Genomic DNA, 23,922 nt, shown 5'->3' with positions numbered 1-23,922 from the left:
AATATTCCCTGTCAGTCGATCTTAAGTGAAATCAGACGCTTCGTGAGTAAGGGACCCGTGATCTTAGTGATGTAATAAGATTTAGCCGTGCTATTTCGCCCGATTACAGTGTTGGTTCGCCAGTGGTTCGTAGCTGTTATTACGTCTGCCTTGAATGCAGGAGACCGAGGTCAGCAAACTATTTTTCCACATGCTACGTTATGTCCTTCTTTAATCCATTTACTTGCTTTGTTCATTTTATATAGCAGATCCTCGCAGTGATATGGCTGATTCACTTAGTACGAATACAGTCTGTTTCATGCTTTAAGGCGCTATTCAACTAGGCCATTTTTCTCGTAACTTGTAACGCAATTTCGTTTTGTCGCTATGACACAAGTTGTACGGATCGTTGCCTGGGGTAGCACGCCCTTAAATGAACATGCGTGGCAACGTCTTTGTTTCAGTCACCGTTGCAGGAAGAAGAAAAGATTTTCTACTTCTCGCTAAGACTGCGGCAACAGTCGTGCAACTTGTGTCACAACAAAATTGCCAGACAATTTTCAAGAAAACTTGCCAGTGCGTTTCGGTTGATGTAACATAGCTAGTTTTCAGTTTTGTTTAGATGTAATCCATAATCCATCACGTTCACAACATACTCACAACATCACGACACAAAACTTTTACTCGCAGGACGGCAAACATCGGTTAAACGTTTTGTACGGAAATCGTTTGCCCTGGTCATCGATTAATAAAGAAAAGCAAAATAATGTAATTTAAAGACGGAACAGAGTTTTGGCTTCTGTTGAGCATTGTTGCATATGGTTCAGCACAGTAGAAATGCTGGACTTTAATTTCAGTTAAAACTTAAAATTCAAAAGTTATTTGTTCTACTGCTACTTCAGGAACTTATATGGAGTCTCAACAATTCGCGAGATAATGGTAATGGTAATGCATTTATAAAGCGCATTTTCTATTCATATATATATATATATATATATATATATATATATATATATATATATATATATCTGTCTGAATTTAAAAGAACATACCCTCAGAAATCTATGATTTTTGTTAACTTTTCTTAACATATAACTTGTTTTTATTTTATTATTATTTTTTCATTTCCCATTAAATTTAGGGATGTACGATACAAGAGTCACCAGCAGTCATTTTAAAGACAAAAGCTATTCTTCTCCTTACCCCCCCCCCCCCCTTCCCCTTCCCGAAACTACCCGATGTAGACTCATTGAATTGTTTTGCCCAGCTAGCCCCATTCCCTCTCAAACGTTTATACACGGCACAACGAACTCGCTTTGAATTCGGCGCGCTCCTAGCTGAGAAGAAATTCATTAGCCCTAGCGTTTTGTTTGGCTTCCTTAAGCAAAGTTTTCCTGAGGACATCATTAAGTCTAATGAGGGAATAAGTCTTCCGAGTGCAGTTGCTGCCTGGTCTAATATGCTTGCTACCAGTAGTCCTGTTTTTCAGCTAAACGGGTAAACTTTAGTTACTCGGGCTTGGACGAAGGCTGGCATATTTTGGGCTTTGCTTGAGGAGGTGACAGTCTTTGGCTTTAAAAAGTAGCTCTTAGGGATGATTTCTAGTCGGGCAAGATGAAATTATCGGGAATTTTTCACCTGGCCAAAGACTTAGTTTATTTTCTTGTTGAAAACCGCCATATGTGTTCCCCGTTCCAATCTTTTTGCCAACATCCGGGACTTAAAGTTATATCACTAAACACGAACAAGAAATGGCAAGGATTTTCTCTTCAAAAAGCGTGAGTTTGAAAAGCTATTCGATTATTTTTCGCCGTTATAACTGTAGCGTTGTTGGGCTAGTGATCGATTAGTCGAGAGGTGCGGTTTGGGGTCGGATTTCCGGATTCAATGTCATAAATAATTTCCAGATGTCGTTCGGCGTGATTCGTTTCGATTTGTAAATATAGAAGAGATTCGGAAAATCAATTTAGAACGCTGTCTTGCTCCGATTAAGCCGATTCTGTTGTAGAAAGCTAGACTGGACCGCTAAAAGACCGGGTTTTGGGTGAGATTTAAGATGCGTTGGCGCCGTTAATAATTGCGAAATGTCGCACTTGTTTTGTCAACACATAGGCCATGTTTCATGTCAGTTCAAATGTCAGTGCTTGTGTCATGTCCAATTTCAAAGACAAACCTTCTATACCAGGTCAGTAGTATTCTTTGACCTTGCTTTCTTGTGATGAGCCCTAATTAAAGTCATGTTCTGGACTAGCATATTCCATCAGCCTAGAAAGTCTCAAAATGTGGTTAATTTCTGAGGGCATGTTCTTAAAAATCCAGACAGATATATATATATATATATATATATATATATATATATATATATATATATATATATATATATATATATTCAAATGCGTTTTACATCAGCATATGTCCATTAGCGACCTCTTCCTACCTACCCAACCCATGAAATAATGAAACAGCACAAAGACCAGACCAGCACACGGGGAACTCCATGCCCAACTCTTTGCAATTAGTTTCTGGGTTCTTTAACGTCGCACAGGGTTATGAACATTGAAGTGTTGTGAGATGGAGAAGAATAGTAAGTCTAACCATTTGCAGATGTCATTGCAAAGGTAGCACTTTCTCCTCAGTTATTTAAAGACCCTGAGTGTTGGTCCGGCCGGGGTTTGAACCCACGACCTCCCGCACGAGATCGAAAGGATGATTCGGCTGATAGAACGGAATGGATGTACACGGGAGAGTTTCGGAGGGGGGTCGATTGTATTTTTTGCAGCGGTTCATAAACAATCTGCCTACTGTAAAATTATGCAGGCCAGTCTCCAGGCTGGAAAACAAGAAATGGTTTAAGGAACTCAGCCATGTTCGTACTCAAATGAAGCTGAAAAGTTATTCTTACTTTTAAGAATGGAGCTCAATAAATTCAGCTCAATGAACGTCTGTCATCGTCTGCACAGAGTCATTTTCACTATAATCGTGCACGGAAAGTCTGTTTCTCTCGAGTTCTGAATTGAAGAACGTGCCGCATATCCATCCATACATTGCAGCCGAATATGTGCAGGCCAGTTTGTACATTGAGGATGATGTCGCTGAACATCTCAGTTGGAATCGCGTTGACATGTTCACATACTTACAGGATGGAATAGTCGACCCGTTTTGGGACGCCTCTTAGTTTGTATTGAAGTATAATCGTCAATGATTAACATAAATTGCCAAAATAGCTTCCGACACCAGCTCTCCGATCTTTTCTGCGTTGCTTTCTGAAAGTTGTCCGTATAAAGTGTTAATTTTTCTTTGGGAACAGGAATTCCCCATTTCTTTGGGGGCTTCTTAACCTCTTTGATTAAAATTTGGCTCTTTTAGACATAACGCGTGATCGGTTGAAAGCCAGACTAATAAGTCCATAACAAAGCTTGTAATTGATGGCAACAGTACGGAATGTTTATGGTCCGTCATTGCGTTTAATATTGTATCGAAAATAATGCGGGCTCCGGCTGAACGACAAAGGTTTTTAAACTTGTAAAGACAATACATTCGAGGTTTCCTGCTCAAAGTGTAGTTTTGATGCATGCGTGCGTTCAGCAGGTGGATTTTTTAAGACACACCCTGTACGGCGATAATAAAAACTTTGCTTCGTATGCTTCTGAATGCTGTTGTATTAACCCCTCTTCCCCCCTCCCCCCCCCCCCCCCCCTCCCTCACCCCAAATTAAAAAGAAGGAGAAAACAAACTGTTGCAAGTCTTACGTTTTCTTACGTTTTCGCCGAAGGGGCCACGAAGGAGATCCCCAAAATGTCTTCTCACTGAAATCCAACATGCCACTTTTCTGTAGTTTCTGTAGTTTCTGTAGTTTCCTTCTATAGTGAAACTTCAAATGAAAAATGAAACCAAAATAGTTGGTAGAACACTGCAGAATTTTTTTCAGGCTTTCTTTTCGCAACTGCCTAAGTTGCGTAAATAACTACGAGGATCTTTCTTCTATTTGATATTTCACCCGCAGTTCAAATATATGATTTATATACTCATGTTAATTTATTCATCCTCCAGGGCTATGGTACGAACTCACAATATGACCAGCTCCAAGTTAGCTTCATAGCTTAGTTAGTAGAGCACTGAACCGGCATCGCGGAGGTCATCAAATAAAATAAATGACTTTATTTAAGTGTCGACGTATTTAGCATTGTAGCGCTAATTGGGGACACTATAAATCAGTAATCACTTGTATATTTATTTTTAAAAAATATACAAACTGACATAACATTTGTTAAAACTCCCACCTGGTGGAAGGCAAACCATGCAGCTGGCTCTTTACAAAGCGTGGCCTTGGATTTTAAAAAAGTGGAGCTTCCGTGAAACATATGCAAGTGGTCAGAGCGGGACTTCAACCCGGGACATCCGGAATACAAGTCAGGCGCCTGGGCCACGGCCAAGTAATCATGGTTCGGAACCCGTTCAAGCCTGAATTTTTTTCACGCTTTCTTTTCGCAACTGTTTAAGTTGCGTAAATAACAGTACTGCGAAGGTCCTTCTTCTATTTAATCAGTCACCTACAGTTCAAATATATGTTTCATATATTCAAATTCATTTATTCATCCTTTACGGATATATTACGAACTCACAATATGACCAGCTCTTAGCTGGCTTGATAGCTCACTTGGCATAGCACTGTAGAGGCATCGCAGTGGTCATTCGAGGTTCGAATACCCTTCAAGCTTATAATTAATATATATATTCGACAGGCTTTCTTTTTGCAACTGCTTAAGTTGCGTAAATAACTGCGTGGGGCGAGGGTCTTTCTATTTGAGTTTAAAATATTTTGCTGCTTTTTTCTCCTTTACATATTTCCTTTCTAGCTGTAGTACTTGATTTCCACGGCATTTGTTGTTGATGGGCACAAAATAAAGAAACCAACTAAACGTGAAAATGGCGTGCTCAGCCAATCAGGAGGGAGTATTTTAGCGGCTTGACCAATCAGGAGTGAGTAATTTTGCCCTCAGTGAGAAAAAAATTAAGAAAAAAATGCCCCCTGTCTCAACCAATAAGCTTTCATAATTAAAGTAAATGATGAGAATTGGCTAAATGTATTCAAAAGTAATTAGAAAGTCTAATAAATCAGTTAGAGGTCATGGAAAATTGGTGAACATATCGCTTAATTATATCTTTTCAGCGGTATGTTTAATTTTTCATAAGGTTTACTCGTTTCTCAAAAATACTGAGGTCAGGAATGTTTTGAATTAATTTCTGGCAAAATGTCATGGTTAAACAAAATGTTTCAACTTACCTTGTTGCTTACAGTTCCAAACTTAGCAGACCAGAATCAACACATAACTGAAGGCAATCATGGTTTGAAGCGGGCTTCTTATGAAAACGGCGTATCATCCTACGCACATTTTGTCGTTTACAAAAACCAGTACCTTCAAGGATCACTGTTAGACTCTTCTCTCGAAGTGGATAAGCCAAGCGAGTGTACTCTCGCCTGCCTGAATAACCCACTATGTTTTTCGTTCAACCTTGCTTTCCTGCCAAATGAAAAGAAAAAACTACGATGTGAACTGTTAACTGGAGATAAATATAGAAATCCAAACAAACTTGTGGTCTCGCAGGGGTTTCACCATTACAGCATCAAGGTAATTTGTGCCTAGTAATGTGAGATAAAAGTAATAATAAGACGCCGAAGTGTGCGATGGAAAAACAGAGCACTTAAACTGATACGAACGGCCACGATCAAAAAATTAATGAGAAAAATTTCATACATATGACAAACAAAGCTATTTCATCCAACAGCTGAGAACTTTGAAAAATACATGGTAAGTGATTATCTAACATTTTGAATCATGTGTTTTAGGAACTAGGTGAAAACTGAGAATTTAGGGAATTGGCCTTGAAATTGAACTTGAAATTGCGTTTAGAAAAACAGGAATTTTACTGGTTTCATAAAAAAAGGGAAATCTGATTATCTGCAAACTCAGCTCAGTTTGGCGTTACCAAGTTTAGGGCGCGTTTTTTTATTCACAATTCTGGAATGAGAATGGACAGAATGTTAAATGCGCGCGTTTTTCTATTCCGCGGTTTTATTCCGGAATGGACAGAATGCCATTCCATCCATTATGCTCTCAGGTGCAAAATGAACAGAATGTTGCGAATGAAATCCAAGATGGTGGACAGCGAGATGAGCGCTACGGATTCAAATACGTCTCTGCAAGGGAAAAAATCAAGTTACACCTTTGGACAAAATGAAACATTGCTTCTAATTTCATTGTACTAAAAGTACAAGGAAAATTGCTGCTATAACAGCTGCAATGGCAGCCTCTTCGTCGGCTGCCATATTTGTTACGCAATGTTTACTCGGCCAGGACCGACGGTTTTTTTTTTATGCAGACAATCCGAATTATTCCTACCATTCCGTACCAACCATTCTAATTCTAGAATTGTGGATAAAACGCGCCCTAAGACTATGTTTATGTCAACTTATTCTTCATTAATTTATTACTCAAAGATAAGCAAAAGTCGCCAGATCGAAGCAACTGTTGATATTATTCAGTTATACTCCATTAGATCATACATGCTTGGAAACATTTCTATCTTTCATAATTTATCATATCGTTTTAGTAGAATAACAGTATCGCCTTTTTCAATATGTGCTCCAAAATCCAATTTTATTTCATTAGAGTTCATTATTGTATGTCATTAACACAAGTTTAAATTGTTGTATTTATAATACTATTTTTTACTGGAATTTTTTTCTTTCTTCTTTTCTTGATAGAGTCCATGTTCAAGTTACCCATGCAAGAACGGTGCGATTTGTTTTCCAATTTACGAAGAAGATAAATACTACTGTGCCTGCGCTCCAGGATATACGGATTCTTATTGCACGACAGGTGAACAAAAAGTATTTAGCACAGAGAAATTCAGATTTAAAGTCCTCATTCCTAAGTTTTTTATTTATCAACGTTTTCCCTTCAAGGACGGTAATAAATTTCAAGATAGTGAGCTCACCACTCGATAGTGGCGGACAATTGAAAATTAGATATTACTGCCACTATTTATAGTTTTGATTCATGTATGCAAACAACTTATACACTTATTTAGTGCTTGCACTTGCCAGCTTACAAATTATTTTTATTTCTTTTCGGCAAAAATAAATGTCAAGTATTATTTAGTACAAAACTGACGACCCTCAATATAGCTTGTGCCAAAGGGCGCTTCCACTAAAATTACCAGTTTCATTTTGTAAATATTACAGGTAGAGAATCGAGTAGCATTTTCCGTTCAGCTGCATCCGAAAGAAAATTAACGCAATTTCATTCACGGGTTTCCATCCCCAACTGAGAAAACACGCTGTAAATGACTGGAAATAACGAAATTAAGGCTAAACAGAAACGGAAGGCTGGAACAACAATTCAGTTCTGTTCTCCAAACTCCGGGAAAATGGAAGAACCTTGCCAGGTATAACAGAATAAATCAAACTGAAAATAGCACTATGAAAAAAAGGTTTCCAAGAGCATGAAATAAGTCATCTGGGGCTGTAGTTTGATGCCGAGAGTTAATGCGAACAAGAGCGTTCTAATTTGTAACAGACTACCATGGGAGTGTGCGCAACATTAGTTTACACCGTCTACTGAAAAATAAACAGTTTTTAAGAATTTCTTTGTTAAATAGGTTATTCACTGGTTTATGCTAAACAATTGGAAACCTTGCTCCCTTTCCTAGATAAGGGGTAGTTACTAAAGAAACTGTGGCGCTGCGTCAGTAGGGGAGTGGAAACGAATATTTAGTTTTATCAGCTCAGGAATCTCTTTACGATGGCTAAATTACCTTATCGACTCAGTCGATAAAACCAAATATTCTTTTTTCTCTTCGTTTTCTATTGGCCCTGACAGCTGATTCAGGGCGAACTATTAGCTGATAGAAACCTGGAACTTATCGTCTAACTGTTAGCTAGTTTTAGCTTAAGCGCACTTAAACTTACACGGGACCTTTCTTTTCCCTCGAAACGTTGTTTTTTAAAGATTTTTTTAAAGATTTCCTGGTTTTACTAAGGTGCTTCTTTCTTTGGCAGATATCGATGAATGCACGAAGGATGACCACAAATGTCACAAGGAAGCCGAGTGTGTCAACACTGTTGGATCTTACAACTGTTCTTGTAAACGGGGATTTGAAGGCGACGGGGTCAACTGCGAACGTAAGTGACTTATATAAACCGATAAAGGGAAGCTAAAGAATTTCGAACTTGTACTCTTGATACGTGAACTTTCACTTTGTTTTAGTTTGGTAGCGTCGGGCAGAAGTTATCGTCTTTGAGACAAGTTATTACGCAGGGCAATTTTGGAAGGCACGTCTTAATTACCTGTGATTCGTTAAAGGAGCAGATTGTTTGTAGACTGATCTCATGTCATCATCATCATCATCATCATCATCATCATCATCATCATCGCCATCATCATCATCATCATCATCATCATCATCATCATCATTATTATTATTATTATTATTATTATTATTATTATTGTTGTTATTATTGTTATTATTATTATTATTATTATTATTATTATTATTATTATTATTATTATTATTATTATTATTATTATTATTATTATTATTACTAACTGAACCGGCTAAAAGCAGAATGACTGTGGTTTTTGACTATTGTCATCATTCTTTTGCGGATCTGTGTGGTTGATAATATACATGTATTTACTCATACCGTAACAGTCAATACGTACGTGGTACATATAAGGTAATGTTAGGAGAAGTACAATGTTAAACATTAAATAAATAATACAGCTATCGTTAAGTGATCTTTAATGCAGGAAAACTGATGTGTTCAGCCTGTCATGCACTAAACGCCTGAAATTAGGCCAGTACATGTATAATGTATTCTCGCTTCAGATAGGCTGCAAGTTCAAGGGCAATTAGAAATTGTGGATGTGCAACAAAAAAAAAAAAAAAAAAAAAAAAAAAAGAACGATAAAGCATTATATATTTTTGCACTAAATTGCCAATCAGAGTATTTTGCTTAAGTGGCATTTTATATTGATTTGCAAGACAATAGATAAAAGGTTAATTTTGGCATTGTGCAGCAAATTGTTTGACTCACTCTTTGACTAGAGAAAATTGTAATCAAGAGATATATGGAGCTCGGAGAGGGGGGATACTCAGGTATATCAGTGACAGGTATTTGTGAATTATGCAAAATTATCATTAGTCTACACCCGGACCAAAAACAGTCTAATGAACGCAACCCCAGAATGTTCTATTAAAAAAAAAAAGAAAAAAACACTGAAACGATTGTTTAGCATAAGAATGACAATCCTGGCTTTCCTTTGTTGTAATCACCGATAAAAGTCCTTACCAAAAATATCTCACCCAATCACCCAATCGTTCTTTCATTGGGCCTAATGTAGTTTTACAAAACCCTCGAAAAATCCCGAGCGTCCTTGTCACGTGTCACACCAAGACCACTACACTTTTCTAAAGGCAGCGAGTTATTGATCAAGTTCCAAAACGATATTGCTGGTCGTTTAAGTTAAAGCAAAGGTATGTGGTATGTGGAATTTCTCTGGCTAGCGATAGCCTTACGTTAGAGAAGTGATTATTTGAGACCACCTATTCCTTGAGGAGAAGTGTAAGAAACATCATCATTTTGGGAGCATTATTTCAAGTTAATTGGGTTGATTTGACTACTTTCCGGGAAATTCCTAATATTTCCATAATAATAGACTTTAGCCACTTTCATCGCTGTTTCACTTGGTTTTGACAGATTTATACCCTGACCAACTCTTATCTGTTCTTAATCTGCAGCATATTTTTTGAGCTTGTCTCTTTCGTACGAACCAGTTATTGTAAAAAGGTAATTAAAGTAGTTTTGTATCATGTTTATCATGCAGCACACATAGGCTCAGTTCCGGAGCGACCAGCTCAATCCTGTAGCGAAATCAAGGCAAGTGAGGGAGACAAAATGAATAGCAGCGAATACTGGATATACTCAGAGGAAAATGCCGGTCAGGCGATCCTGGCTAAATGTCAAGGTACGGTGTATCTTGTTTTAGTGACAACTCTTGTTGGGTCCCTGCTCCTTATTCCATTGCTCATCGGTAGTGTTAATGTTGACAGTGTTGTCATTCAACATGTTTAAACCAGTAATGTACCTGCAGAGAAACACGTTCCAGGGATTAGTTGCAAGACTGTATCTCGAGTGGAAGGGTACTAAATTGACCAGGCACAGATACCTGGGCCCGGTTGTTCGAAAGCCAATTAAAGCATATGTACGATTAAAAGTTAACCAAGGTTTTCAGCTCACTCGTTAAAAATGATTTAAGATCTAATTTTAAGCTAATAGTAAAGAAAAGTCAAAGTAAAAGCTGAGGAACAAAAGTCTTTTTGAAAAATCTTTGTTGTTTAGAAGTTAAACTCGAATCAAAGTTTTCGTTAATCCAGGATTAGCTTAATCAGGATTTGAACAACTGGGCCCAGATTTCTTGTGTAATTAATTATCTAATTTCAGTAAAGGCAAGGACTTGCCTCTCACACAAAACATAACGGACCATTACAATTTTTGAGGATAATAGCCCATGGAGCTTACATTTGTCTCCTTAATTCAAACAATTCAACAATTTAATTTTGCTGACCGTGGCAAGATGCTTTGACAGAATTAAATTGGCTGTTCACACTATGTGATGTCTTCCCCGGTAAAACGTGTTGCAACGACTTGTAATCTTTCTTTCTTTATTTCATTCTCTCTCTCTCTCTCTCTCTCTCTCTCTCTCTCTCTCTCTCTCTCTCTCTCTCTCTCTCTCTCTCTCTCTCTCTCTCTCTCTCTCTCTCTCTCTCTCTCTCTCTCTCTCTCTCTCTCTCTCTCTCTCTCTCTCATTCTTTCTTCTTTCTTTCTTTCTTTCTTTCTTTCTTTCTTTCTTTCTTTTTTTCTTTCTTTCTTTCTTTATCTCTCCATTCATACATTCATTTACCCAATTATCCATTTACTTATTCATCTCTTTATTAGTTCGTGCAATTCATTCAGTCATTTACTTCATTTATCAAAGGAGAACATTCTACAGTGTGATCACTTGCTGTTTGTTTTAATTTCCAGTATTTTTTAAAAAAAATACTTTCTCTTACTTTTTCAATTTGTAACCTGCTCTCTCTTCTGAATTCTTCCAACTGGCGTGAAAAAATTTTATAGCCAATACAATGGACCTTACGTTTTCTGATAAGGTGTATTTACTTCTAGATGTCTGGCAGAAAATCAACACAAATCCTGTTTGCTTCGGTGCTCGAGATAACAAATATGGTGCCTTCCACATGACCAAGACTGGCCGTGTCATGACCATGAAGCTTGTTCGCCGCGGAGGGTCCATACTTTGCAATCCTGTTGACGATGCTTCGTACTGGGGATGCACCAATTTATATTACTATGCACGAAACAAGCTAATGACGATAATAACAAATGCTAACAGACAACCCATTCTGCCTCCAGACTTAAAAGCAATGGGATTGCCAGCCAATGACTGCGGACAGAAAAAACACGTCTACTCTCTTGAAGGGATTGTACCCAAATCACCAGAACTTCTTTTTCGCAACCTTTCCAGCCCATTGTCTCTGTCACGGAACCAAGAGTTACAGATCTGGTATGGACAGGACTTCGTAGATTGTTCAGAGGGTGGGAACAGTGGTACCACTTGTGTTGATGTGTATGCTTGGTACATGTGAAGAGAGTTAGAGGTTATAGGGACAAGAAGCATTCGCAGATTAGTTAAATATGTTCGACTCTCTCACATGCTACGACCGATCTACTGCAACTACGTACTGAGTTTCAGTTCCGAGCTTGAAAAAGGTCCTCCTTTTTTAAGCCGTCAGATGGTACTCATTAAATCTGATACCTTTTGACTTTTGTCATGCCTTTTCGATGGGTCAAAAATCCTCAAAAATGTCACTTTTTTAGAATCCTATTTTAGCTCTCTTTGGTCATTGACGTTTTGAGAAACAGGCGTTTTCAAATTTTCATATAAATTATCATATAAATTTGTTTTTGAGCTTTTCCTGAAACTGATCCATGCAAGTCGAATCATTGTTCGGCAACTTGAATTTTTTCCATATTTTAATTATGTACTACGGGCACAATAAACAAAACATCTCAGAAAAGTATTTTGGATTAATCCAATAAAATGTTTACACGACGATAAATATCAATAGACTGTAAAATTAATTGAAATGACATGCTTTTGAACAGTCTGCCTTAAACTTTTGATGTTTTGTCCAAAGGACATCGAATTAATTGAGATTGGAGGGTTAACAACACATGTTAGAAATAAGTTAGCTAAGGCTAACAAATGTCTATATAGTTTGCTGTCTAAGGAAAGAAGGTTATGATCAACAAGAACTAAGTAAGTTTGGTTTTGCCTAACTTAGCTTATGGTTTAGCTGTTTTTAAAGCTAGTGATGTTGAATTAACAATTGCTTAAGTTTGTTGAGATAGATGCTCCAAGTGCAAATTGACATCTCCGGCTTTAGACTTACGTGAAGTTCTTGGAAAACAAGATATGAACATTTAAAAAAAAAAACTTATTCTTTCAGTACACATCCTTTAAATAGTCTTCTACTGCAACACAAACCGACTGCCAATACTGATTTAGGCCTAGAATTCACACAACTCGTTTTTAAAGTGTGTTTTTGAACAGGTTGATCTTTAGCTATAATGTATTATAGTTAGTTATTTTATTATATCACTTTTATCCATTTGAATGTAACGTTCAATTACAATTTTTATCCATAGACCATAGTATATTTATAACTCTTTAAAAAATCAACTTGCATTGTAACTGAACATATGTATGTATATCTTATAATTGAATAAAGACATTTTATTGTTTGCTTGATTGATTGATTGATTGATTGATTGATTGATTGATTGATTGATTGATTGATTGATTGATGTCAATAAGGTATATATAAGGGGCTCTCCAATCCACATTTAAAGTGAACCATTGATTGAAGTTTAAGTTTAAGCTGGTTGACACAGTTTAATTAAAGATTCAAGTTCGAAGACATCCTAGAATGATTGCGAATTGGTCTTTATTTCTCCACAAAATCGAGTATAAGATATTAAGATTTTAAATTATAAGTCATTTAGGGACCGGTCATTTATTAGAAGGGGGTTGGGCTGGTGCAAATGGGGTGGGGTCATACTTTTTTGTGCACCTGAAAATGGGGGGCTGCATAAAATTGTGCAACCATTTCTGAGGGGCCATGTATTTTTGTGCAATCCAATTTCCATTCCACAAAAAAGAAACAACACTGAACGAATCAACAACCGGTCAGATATTATTTACTATCAAAATGATGGCATAACAAAACAACATAACATGTTGTATAGCAGTCCTTTGACATTGGGAAAATAAACTTCATTTATTACTCAGTATTACTCAGTATCACTGTCCTCTGATTCACTGTTTGAAGAGCTGATAGAGGGCAAGTACTCTTTAATTAGTGTACAAGCTTGATCACTTATAAGCCCGCTTTCCATCGTTTGCTTTAGCCCGAGTAAACTTGTGTCCCTTTTAAGAATTTTAGAGCAGCCACATTGACTTCCTTAACTGGAATCTCACCATCAGACAGTACTTTGGAGATTAAACCAAAATTCTCTTCTTCTCATCTAGCTTTTCTCTTCTGTGCCTTTCTCTTATTTTCTTTTTTTGAACGTTTTTTTTTTTTTGATTATTTAAACTTGAGAATGTGTCCACGAAACATATCCTTAAAGTGCTATACAACTACAGCATCAAATTTTAAGTTCTTTTTCAACAAATCGTATCTTGTGAAGTATGCAAATGCTAAAACAGATGTTGCAAAACATTCTGTTCCTGGATACCACTTTTTTAAGAAGATATATTCATTTATGGACAGCCACTGTATCATTGAAGAGATGTTCCTTGAATATTTAAAAGGAGCCTGTAAAGAAAATGGTGAAAGTAGTACACTCTGCGACTTCTAAAGCACACGAGAACAATGTTGTGAGGAGATTGAACATGTTGCGAGGCCATTTCCTGACAATGAAAATGAAGGACATCATTACCTTCCTTAGTTGTCTAAAACCCCAGCAAACAACAGGCTTGTCGATGATTACATGCCAAGGGTACAGTAGCAAACGAATCAGGGCAGTGTACCTTGGATGATCCTACCAGTATCTCGAAATTTATCAAGAGAATTTGTTGGAACATTTGACATTACTCAATCTTAAGAAAGACAAAAAAAAAAAAAAAAGAAGGAAAGACTGGCTAAAAAGTCAGCTGAGGCAAGCAAGGCATACAAAGAGTATGATTGGAATGCGATGTTTAAAGATGGCTCCCTTAGTGAGCAGACAATAGCAGTTATTGATAAATAGTTAACTTGAAGCATCACGGGCTTCGCACTGCATTAAACAAGCATGCAAGGCTAATGGAGGCGCAAAGGCACATTATTCAACAACAGATACAGAGTTTTACACAAGTAGAGGGAATTCCACTCTGCAGTAGTGAAAATGAAGAGGAATACTTATCTTCTGATGATAAAAGCGTTCAAACAGACTATGTCCTCGCCAAGATTGGGTCGAGTTCAGACGATGATGACGAGGAAGAGGATAATATTCACATCACAGTGACAACTACTACATCCGGGAGGAGGGATACTCGCTATTTGCTTTAAATAGTTCAGTGAGTTTTATTTAAGTTGTATTAAAACTGTTTCTGTAATTGAGGGTGGGTCATCTTATTTCATGTGCAGACTCGAAGGAGGACCACATACCTTTTTTACTGCCATTTGTTCGCAATCGCCTATCACCTTTCTTTTCATTATATATCCCAGCCAACGGCAACCCTGGTTCTGCCAACGTAGAAAAGAAACTCATGTTTCGCCGCCCCGCACTGAAAAAACAAGATGGCGGCTGTTTTTCACGTTTTTACACGCTTGTTCCCAGTTCTTTCGGATAACGTCACAGAGCTAGTTTCCAGTATTGCCCTGATGTAATCCGCCATGGACCATCCCTGCTCTCACCACAACACTCAAAGTTTACGTGCACGACGACGCCAATAAATAATCGCATTATTATGGTCATTAATTTTAAAAGGAGCGCCGTTCTCTCCTGCCTTCTTTCCAATAATCTTATCACTCCATGCGCACAGTGTTTTGCGAAAGAGAAACGCCTGCAACGAGGCAGGTGTAACAATTCGATTCCTGTGCCATCACTCCATGTAAAGCCGTATTTACAACCTTCTCAAAGTAATAAGAGAAAATCGAAAACTACTGCATTAGAGAGTGCCCATGCCCCGTTCCGTTATGCTTGGTTGTAGATGTAACAAGGTGGGGACAACCGAGCTGTGATAATGGCGGTTGTTTTATTAATAAAAATAGGCCGTCAACGACTGCATGTAGCTATTGCTGTTATTATTTAGAATATTGCAGTAAAACAAATAATACTCAATGAAAGCGAATAAATAAATAGCCACAGTTAAGAATAACAATTCTTAATATCACTGATTATCATTACTAGGGATCAGTAAACAACACAGCTGGTTGTGAAACATCTGCAAGATCTGTATAGTCTTTGTTTGTTTAGCAGTGCATGAAGCTGTATCCAAAATCAACCTGGACTCCAAAAGAAATAACGAAACATGGCGGTATAAGCATAGAAAGGTCATTGTAATTTGGGGCAAGGCCTGGTAACACAAGCCCTGGGAAAATTTTGTACGGACATTCAGTGTAAGTAAGTGGACATGGAAACTTTAAAGGGAGGAGTTCACGGTTCTGCGCATGTCCAGGAATCAAAATACTTTTTCGCCTTTGCTCGCTATGACCCAAGCCTGCTTAATTTAATTCGTTGTTATGAACCATTCGGAAGAGAATAGGTGACTCGGGTGGTATTTTTTTCATATGATTGCGTCATTTCGTATGCAAATAACTGAAAATGCAATGTGGAATAAATGTGGAATAAATCCTTCGGGTCGACACTAAATTCAAAAGCAACGATATGGGTATAATCCACTATCATTTTCTGCTGTGAATCGTGGTCGCAGTCGTTTTGCTTGGACTAATTATAGAATGTTATTACTGAAGTATATGTTAGTGGGATTTTTAAGGCCATAAAGTTGATAAGAAAAAGAAAAAAAGCATTCAGATTCATGCACATGCCCTGAGATGTCAACCCCTCCCTTTAAGAAAAAAGTAACTTTGTTGTTTATTGAATCTGTATTAATGAAACAATTGATAACAAAAAAGGAATATAATTCCAGTTGTTAAACTGAACAGACAATTTTTCGTCGATATATAAAGTATTTTTGTTGTTCCAGAAAACATGATATTGTTTATTATAAGGGGTCTAACCTCAATTACCAACACAGCAAATATATTTCAACACAAAGCTTGTAGTTGTAACTCCCGTCCTCGACAGAGTCTTGGTGGGCTGGTTTTGTTCCAAAAAACGGGCAAAATATACCTCTCAACACACAAACCTGTTGACCATGTGCGTTCTTATTTTATTCTCCGGCCACAAGGGCCTATGGGGGATTTACACCCGCTTGGGAACTGGGCACTAACTATCACACTCTCCCCCCCCCCCCCCCCCCATAAAAACAAAAATTGTCGTCCTCGAAATTCGAACCTCTTTTTACAAAATACTGAATCTCACACTGTACTTCTATACTTATGTCTACATCTGTGGGTTGCGCAGGTCCACAGTGTCATTTATGAAACTAATCTAATGCCCTGTTCTCTTCGGTGATGGCTAACAGATACCTCTTAGTTTTGTAGAAATGAATCCTTAACAGCCTCGTGCTCATTCTGTTAATATAAAACATGTTCACATGGTCAAGTTTCCTTTTTTTTTGGTTTGTTTTTGTTTTTTTAACTGAAACAACATCGATATTGTTCATATCCTTTTATTCCTGGTTTGCACATCTTCAAGGTGTATTCAAGCACAGGCATAGTACATGGGTTGGATGGGTAGTCCATACTGCGGCCAGTGCCATAATGGTTGGCATGGTGGCGTCATCCCAAATAATACTGGGGCTGGGTATGCTGTCCCTGAAACAGAATGAATGTTAGTAGTTACGGCAGGGTAGTACACAGGCTGGCCTGGGACATCGTACGTCAGACGAAAAGGAGCTCTCCGGTGCCTTTGTGACCGGCGTTCCTCAGAGTCACTGGTTCCCGTACCTGGGACTGCTCTGACTCGTCAGCTGCCTCAGAAGTCGCATGGACACTCTCAGTTGGTGCATCATCATCAGGCAGCACGGGGACATCATCCTGTGGATGGTTATGGTTACTAATAACCAAGGTGTCTTGGTTGTCCGACGGTTCTGCAGGTGAGTGCTCACTGGTACTGGTCTGGGCATACGGTTGCAGTTGGCTTGGCACAAGTCATGGTATGTCATCATTGCCGTTGTCTTCGTCTTGACTAGCCAGGCGCGAGTCTTGGTCAAAAGACTGCTTGTTCTTTGGTGCATGTATCCGCTTACGCTGTCTACGACCACTTTGAGGGGTTTTAGAAACTTGCAGGTTGGATTCGTCCACAGGTAAGTAAGTACATGGTAATAATAAGTTACGGTGTAGGACTCTCGATTTCTTGGCTCCCGATTCTGGTCGGACCTCATAGACTGGTATGATATTGCCCCTCTGCTCAACTACAACGTGTACCTCATTTTCCCAGTAAGATCTCAGTTTTTCCTGGTCCTCCTCTCTCACTCAGGTTTCGAACGAGCTTTCTGTCTCCAGGCATGAGCACAATGTTTCGCACCTTCTTGTCATACTGCTTCTTCCCTCGCTGGGCATTCCGCTGGGCAGTTTCTGAAGCTATCTTGTAGGCTTCTGACATAGCATTTCGCCACTTCTTAACATATTCTGGATAGGAACTAAATCTAGTGGGTGGCTTCGGGTTAAACATCAAGTCAATAGGGAGACGCGGGGATCTGCCAAAAAGGAGGAAAAATGGGGCATAACCTGTAGAATCGTTCTTGTTGCAGTTGTAGGCATGAACTACTTTATGTAAGTGATCTCGCCACCTTGACTTATTCCTCTCTGGCAGAGTCCTGAGCATGGAGAGTAATGTCCTGTTGAAGCGTTCAACCTGACCATTTCCCTGAGGGTGGTACGGGGTTGTTCTTGAATGGCGTGCTCTAATGAGTTTATCCAGATTGTAAAACAGTTTGTTCTCAAATTCACCACCTTGATCGTGGTGGATTGTTTCAGGAACTCCAAATCGCAAGATGAAGTCATTATATACTCTCTCTGCTGCTGTCTTTGCCGACTTATCTTTGGTTGTATAAGCTTGTGCATACCGGGCAAAATGATCCATCGCTACTAAGATGTACTGATAGCCTCCCACACTTGCCTCAACATGGAGGAAATCCAGTGAGACCATTTGAAAGGGCGCTGTCGTGACAATTGGCTTAAGGGGCTCTCGCTGCTTGACCACAGGTAGTTTTTGTTTGGTGCATCTGCAGACTTTGGTAACAAAGTGAAGTTGCCGGGGTCATACAACTCGTGCATTAGTGCTTGTTTTCCGGTACAATACATTATCGCTTCCCAGGGTAAGTTTGTCCCACTCGAACAGGCGTCGCTTCACATCTCTTGATTCACCTTTAGTTTCTCTTACTGAAGATCGTTTTCCTGTCTTTATGAGGTGCACAACCCTGCTAATCACTGGATCCAATTTTTGCGCTTGCTGTAAGTCAATTTGCTGGTCTATGGAATGGTGTGGTCGGCATCAAGGGCAGTAATTGAGTCAGTTAAAGCAGTTAGCCACGGAAAGTCATCTTGACTTTGAAACTGTGCGGAACAAATAGCTGCCTGTATGACCTCTAAGCTGCTTCCTTCACATAATGTGGCCATGTAATCCTCAATGTTCAGGGGTATTCGTGACAGCGTGTCAGCATCGCTATTGGACTTGCCTGGATGATACTTCACTTGGAACCTGAAATCTGCTAGTTCTCTAACCCAGCGCAAGCTTGTTGCATTTAACTTCGCAGAAGTCAGTATGTATATCAGCGGGTTGTTGACAGTGTACACCGTGAATTCGGGTGCGTAATAAAGATAATCCCGAAACTGGTCCGACACGGCCCATTTCAGGGCCAGGAATTCGAGTTTTCCGGCATGGAGATTATAGTTCGTTTCCACAGGTGTCAGGCTACGGGATGCGTATGTAATGACTCTGGTTCGCCCATCCTGTCGCTGATAGAGGACCGCACCAAGGCCATCTTTACACGCATCCGTGTGAACGATGAACAGTTTTTCATAATCGGGGTAGGCCATTATCAGTGGGTTAGTCAGATGTCCAATGAGTTCTCTCAATGACTGTTGATGGGTTTCTGTCCACACAATTGCTGTTGCAGATGGTAACTGACGATTCCTCTTGTCGGGGACCCTCCTAGCAGTGTACTTGGATTTATTTTCAGTTTTCGGCTTGTTTAACAGTTCATACAGGGGCTTGGCAAGATAGGCAAAATTGGGGATATAACGACGATAGTAACTAAGAAATCCCATTAACTGTCTCACTTCCCCAACAGTTTTAGGTTGTTTTTCTGCAAGGCTAGTAACAGCAGTTATTCCGCTCGGGTCCACTCTGTACCCGTCTTTCGAAACAATTCACCCCAGGAAACAAACTTCTCTTCGGAACAATTTACATTTGGACGGCTTAAGTTTGATACCCTGCTGCCGAAGGCGTCTGAGTACTTGTCGCACATGCCCCACGTGTTCCTCGAAGGACCGGCTAAAAACAATGATATCATCTAAATAGGGAATGGCTATTTCATCTCTTAATTCGCCAAGGCAATGTTCCATGTATCTTTGAAAATTTGCGGGTGCATTTGTCAATCCGAAGCGTATACGTACCCACTCGTATAAACCCCATGGCGTGATAAAAGCAGTGCAAGGTCGGCTTTCTGGTGCTATGAAACCCTGGTGGTAGGCCTTCCCCTGGTCTAACACACTGAACCATGAATTACCACCTAAACTATCCAAAGTTTCCTGCACTCTTGGAATAGGGTGTCGGTTAGGAACAGTAGGACGGCTTAATTCCCGGTAGTCCCCACACAGACGAAGAGTGCCGTCCTTCTTTCTGACACACACCACTGGTGATGAATACGACGATCGTGATTTGGTGATGAACTGTTTGTTCATTAGGTCCTCAATGTAGGGTTTCACTTCTTGATAAAGGGGTCTTGGGATTGACACACAATTCCGCTGAATGGGCGTTCTGTCTGACAATTCAATGTCCATTTGAAGATCTTCCATGCACCCTATATCATCTTCATTCTTTGCAAATGATGCGGCCTCTTCTTTTAACATCGGTCGCACTTCTTCCTCTTGTTCCCTCGTCAGGCCAGTCATGTCAACCTCAGGCACAGCATTATCTGATTCCTGGCAAAGTCCTTCATCTCTTACTCCAGTAGTGGTACATGAGTCATCTTTACACTGAGGTTCCAGTCCCTTCTCCCTTGCTAATCGAACTTCCATGGGTGTAACAGATTTAACTAACTGCAACCTTCCCAGTGGGGTGCGGTTGAGCAGTACAATGTCATGTTGACTTGTGTTGTGAACTTCAATAGCAATGCGTGACACAGAACCCTTCTTCACAGTCTTCAGCGTTTCATAAATCTGGAGACCGGTCGGCCACTGAGGCATTTCGTCAGGTTCAAACAGTACTGGCATCTTACTTGACACAGGCCCAGTATTGGCCCTGCACGACACATTAACGACTTGACCTTTCGGGGTGACAGTGTCTCTCTTTGATGTTCCGATACTGGAAATGTAATCATCACTTGGGGCTTGTATCAGTCATACCAGGCATACCAATCTATGAGGTCCGAACAGAATCGGGAGCCATGCAAGAAATCGAGAGTCCTTACCTGTGGACGAATCCAACCTGCAAGTTTCTAAAACCCCTCACTATCTCACTATCTTCAAATCCTGCTTTGAAGGCACTTAAGATGTTGAATCCCGGTGTAGGCTCATCGGCCCAATATTGGCATTTCTAACCGATCAGAAACAGAACATGCACATCTTGCGCCTCCCCCTCAGATGAAGGAAGTCGCATCCTCACATCTGCCCATCCAATGAAAGGAATCTTGGTTCCGTTAGCTGCAGTTAGGTCAAGTCCTACACTGATCAGCTCTGATATATCTCTCACCGCTGTTCCTGGAAGTTTTTCCTCTAGCATGCCTTTTGTCATTATCGAGACCTGGGCGCCAGTGTCCTACAGGGCAGTTACTTTGTTATCATAAAGCAAACACTTAACCGTACATTTTCTTCCAATTAAATTGACAACGTTTGCACGCTGTGTGGGTGACAGGTGGCTGACAAATGTTGTTTCGGTGGTTCCTAGGATTTCTCTCTGTGATAGTTCCTTAATTGCTTGGCAAATCTTCATATGGTCAGGCCACTGTTCTTTCCGGCATTTTCTAGAGCAATATCACACCACCTGGCACTGGGAACAGCGTTGATAAGGACTTGTGTTTTTATCTTGGTGCAGCAATTACATCGGGGGGACACATGCAGGGGCTTGGCTACTTCTGGTCCCGCACAAGTAGCCGTCTCTCGTTTAGCGATCTCTGTCATGGTGACTGGCCCTGGCGGGAACCGATAGCATAGTGGCCATTGCTCCCACATTTAAAACAATGGTTACAATGTTCTTCTCCTTTCTCAAGGCAGGACTGGCATTTGGATGGTCGGGGTCTCGTTTCCGGTCTTCCCCAACCCCTTCCATAACTCCAGCTGATTTCCTGATTCCTGTCGGCCTGGTCGGGTGTCTGGTTGGGTGTTTGTTCCTGGTCTACTCTTAACCTCAGTCTTCAATGCTTCTACTTCAGCTTTAAGTTCTTGAAGTTTTGTTTTCATCTTGGTTGGTGGGTTAGAATCCTTCTTCACAGTGGAGACCTTACCAGTAGATACCTCTGGTGATTCTACCTCTTCACCAATCTGTGACACATAGCTAGCTTGGCTTTGGTTTGGTTCTTCAGTTTTCGGCCCCGTTCCTCTTCAGACAGAACTGCAACATTCAGCTGTTGAATAAGTTCTTAATTTTCATTCAGTGGATTGGCCAAGTAAGGGCGAAGCTTAATTCTAATACTCTCATCTTGAAGTCCAGTCTCCACGGTCCTACGAAAGAGTTGCTGGATGTGCATTGCATCATACTTTAGAGAGTCCTCTCCTTCTTGACTTGCAAAGAGTATCTTCTGCCTTAGGTCAAGAGCCCTCAACAGGAATTCTTGTGGTTTCTTTTCCGCTTTGGCAAATAGATGCTAAACTTTGGTACAGTTCCGTAGTGTTCTTAACCACATATTGACTACGCAGGATTTTCTTGAGGCGGTCAAGAGACAAGGTCTTTAAGGACTCTAGATAGCTCCTTAAAACAAGCCCCGGGCTGATGGTGCGAATAACCCCATCCACAATCTCATGCTCTTGGTACTTTTGCTAAACGCTTATATCAATTTGTCTCCGCAATGAGTTGTAATTCAACGTATCCTTTTGATCTGGGTCTCCAATCTGACCCACAATCTTGAACTGGCGTCTAAGTACACTTGTAGAGTCAACAAGAGAATGGAGGGAGGACATGCCATCACCTGACTGTGGATTAACTTGTGCTTGGGATTGTTTAACCCTGGTAGTAGCTTCTTTGACCCCAGCCTCCTTAGGTATCTGCTCATGCATGAGTTTAAGTGCTTCAATCTCTTTCTTTAGAACGAGTAACTCACTCATGTCAACACCCTCGAGAGGCGGCGGAGAGTCAATCAACATCTCAGAGATAGATTGGAGAAAGTCAACCTTTTCCTCTTCTGCCAAGCTAGTTAATTGCTCTTCAATAACATTTCCAATTTTATTGATAATCGAGATTTTTGTTTTGTCTTTCACTTCGGAGTCGCTTAATTTCAAATGTTTCGCCACAATTCTTGCGCTTTCGACGGTTGCTTTACAAAGTTCGGTGTGAATTCGCAATTGAAGCTCCTCCGCCATCTTGAATTTCTAATAACCGTGTTTTCGCAGTAAATCCCGTTGCAACACTCCACTCAATTCTACAAGTTTTAGGTTTCTTACCTCGATAGTGTCACAGTCATTGACAGTTTATCGCATTGAAATTCAATTTCCAGTTTAAGTTAGCCCTCCAACGGGACGTTCTGTCGGTGCTACACTGTACATCCGCTCGATCGAAACTATAAACAACTTGCTCGATGACACCTGGTGAACATTCCCACGTAAAGTCAGGATCTACTTCGGCTTCGCATCTATCGACGGAATTGCCTCTCACGGACCACCAATTTTGTAACTCTCGTCCTCGACAGAGTCTTGGAGGGCTGGTTTTGTTCCAAAAAAACGACAAAATATACCTCTCAACAAACAAACATGTTGACTATGTGCGTTCTTATTTTATTCTCCCGCAACAAGGGCCTATGGGGGATTTACACCCGCTTGGTAACAGGGCACTAAATATCACATAGTGAACAAAACGTACATACCGTAAATGATCTAATAAACGCCCCCTCTCTTATGAACGCCTCCTATCTAATTAACGCCCCTCTAAACTGACAAGTTTGTATTAAACGCCCCTCTCTAACAAACGCCCCCTGTATAATAAACGCCCCCCTTCCCTGAAAACCACACATAAACTAGAAACACATGTACAATACATACAATCAATTAATTTATTTGCGTTGTTGCTTAATTAACTGACCGGTGTGCGAGTTGCGTCTTGCTCTATTTCCAGTTCAAAAGTGAGGATAGCGCTCTTTAATGTTCTTGATCTCTGTGCTTAGGATATCACCAATTTTCTTTCGCCTTGTCCTAGCCTACTTCACGTTTGATAGTCTGCTAAAGCTCTGTCATTTAGGTTATTATAACACCATGTTTAAGTTACCATGTTACAGTTATTAGAATAAACGCCTCTCCCTTTTAAACGCCTCTTATCTTTGAAACGCCCCCCTCAGA

General features: G+C 39.9%; 1 protein-coding gene across 1 annotated transcript; it reads left to right on the top strand.

Annotated features, from left to right (window-relative positions):
* The first annotated feature begins 9,113 nt into the window (after nucleotides 1-9,113).
* On the top strand, nucleotides 9,114-11,688 carry LOC146469413 (uncharacterized). Its single transcript, XM_085123289.1, has 3 exons — nucleotides 9,114-9,141; nucleotides 9,870-10,010; nucleotides 11,210-11,688. The coding sequence occupies exons 1-3, from the start codon at nucleotides 9,114-9,116 to the stop codon at nucleotides 11,686-11,688; spliced, it is 648 nt and encodes a 215-aa protein (XP_084979415.1).
* The last annotated feature ends 12,234 nt before the right edge of the window (nucleotides 11,689-23,922 follow it).

Source organism: Pavona decussata, unplaced genomic scaffold (assembly GCF_977016875.1).
Source record: "Pavona decussata unplaced genomic scaffold, jaPavDecu1.1 SCAFFOLD_124, whole genome shotgun sequence".
NCBI classification, from domain to species: domain Eukaryota; kingdom Metazoa; phylum Cnidaria; class Anthozoa; order Scleractinia; family Agariciidae; genus Pavona; species Pavona decussata.
Note: the sequence above shows the minus strand (reverse complement) of the source record. Positions and strands in the feature narration are given on the sequence as shown.

Coding starts and splice junctions, on each gene's coding strand:
- LOC146469413 (XM_085123289.1), top strand. CDS start 9,114: ATGGAGCTCGGAGAGGGGGGATACTCAG. Junction 9,142..9,869: donor CGGAGAGGGGGGATACTCAG/GTATATCAGTGA, acceptor TTTATCATGCAG/CACACATAGGCTCAGTTCCG. Junction 10,011..11,209: donor GATCCTGGCTAAATGTCAAG/GTACGGTGTATC, acceptor ATTTACTTCTAG/ATGTCTGGCAGAAAATCAAC.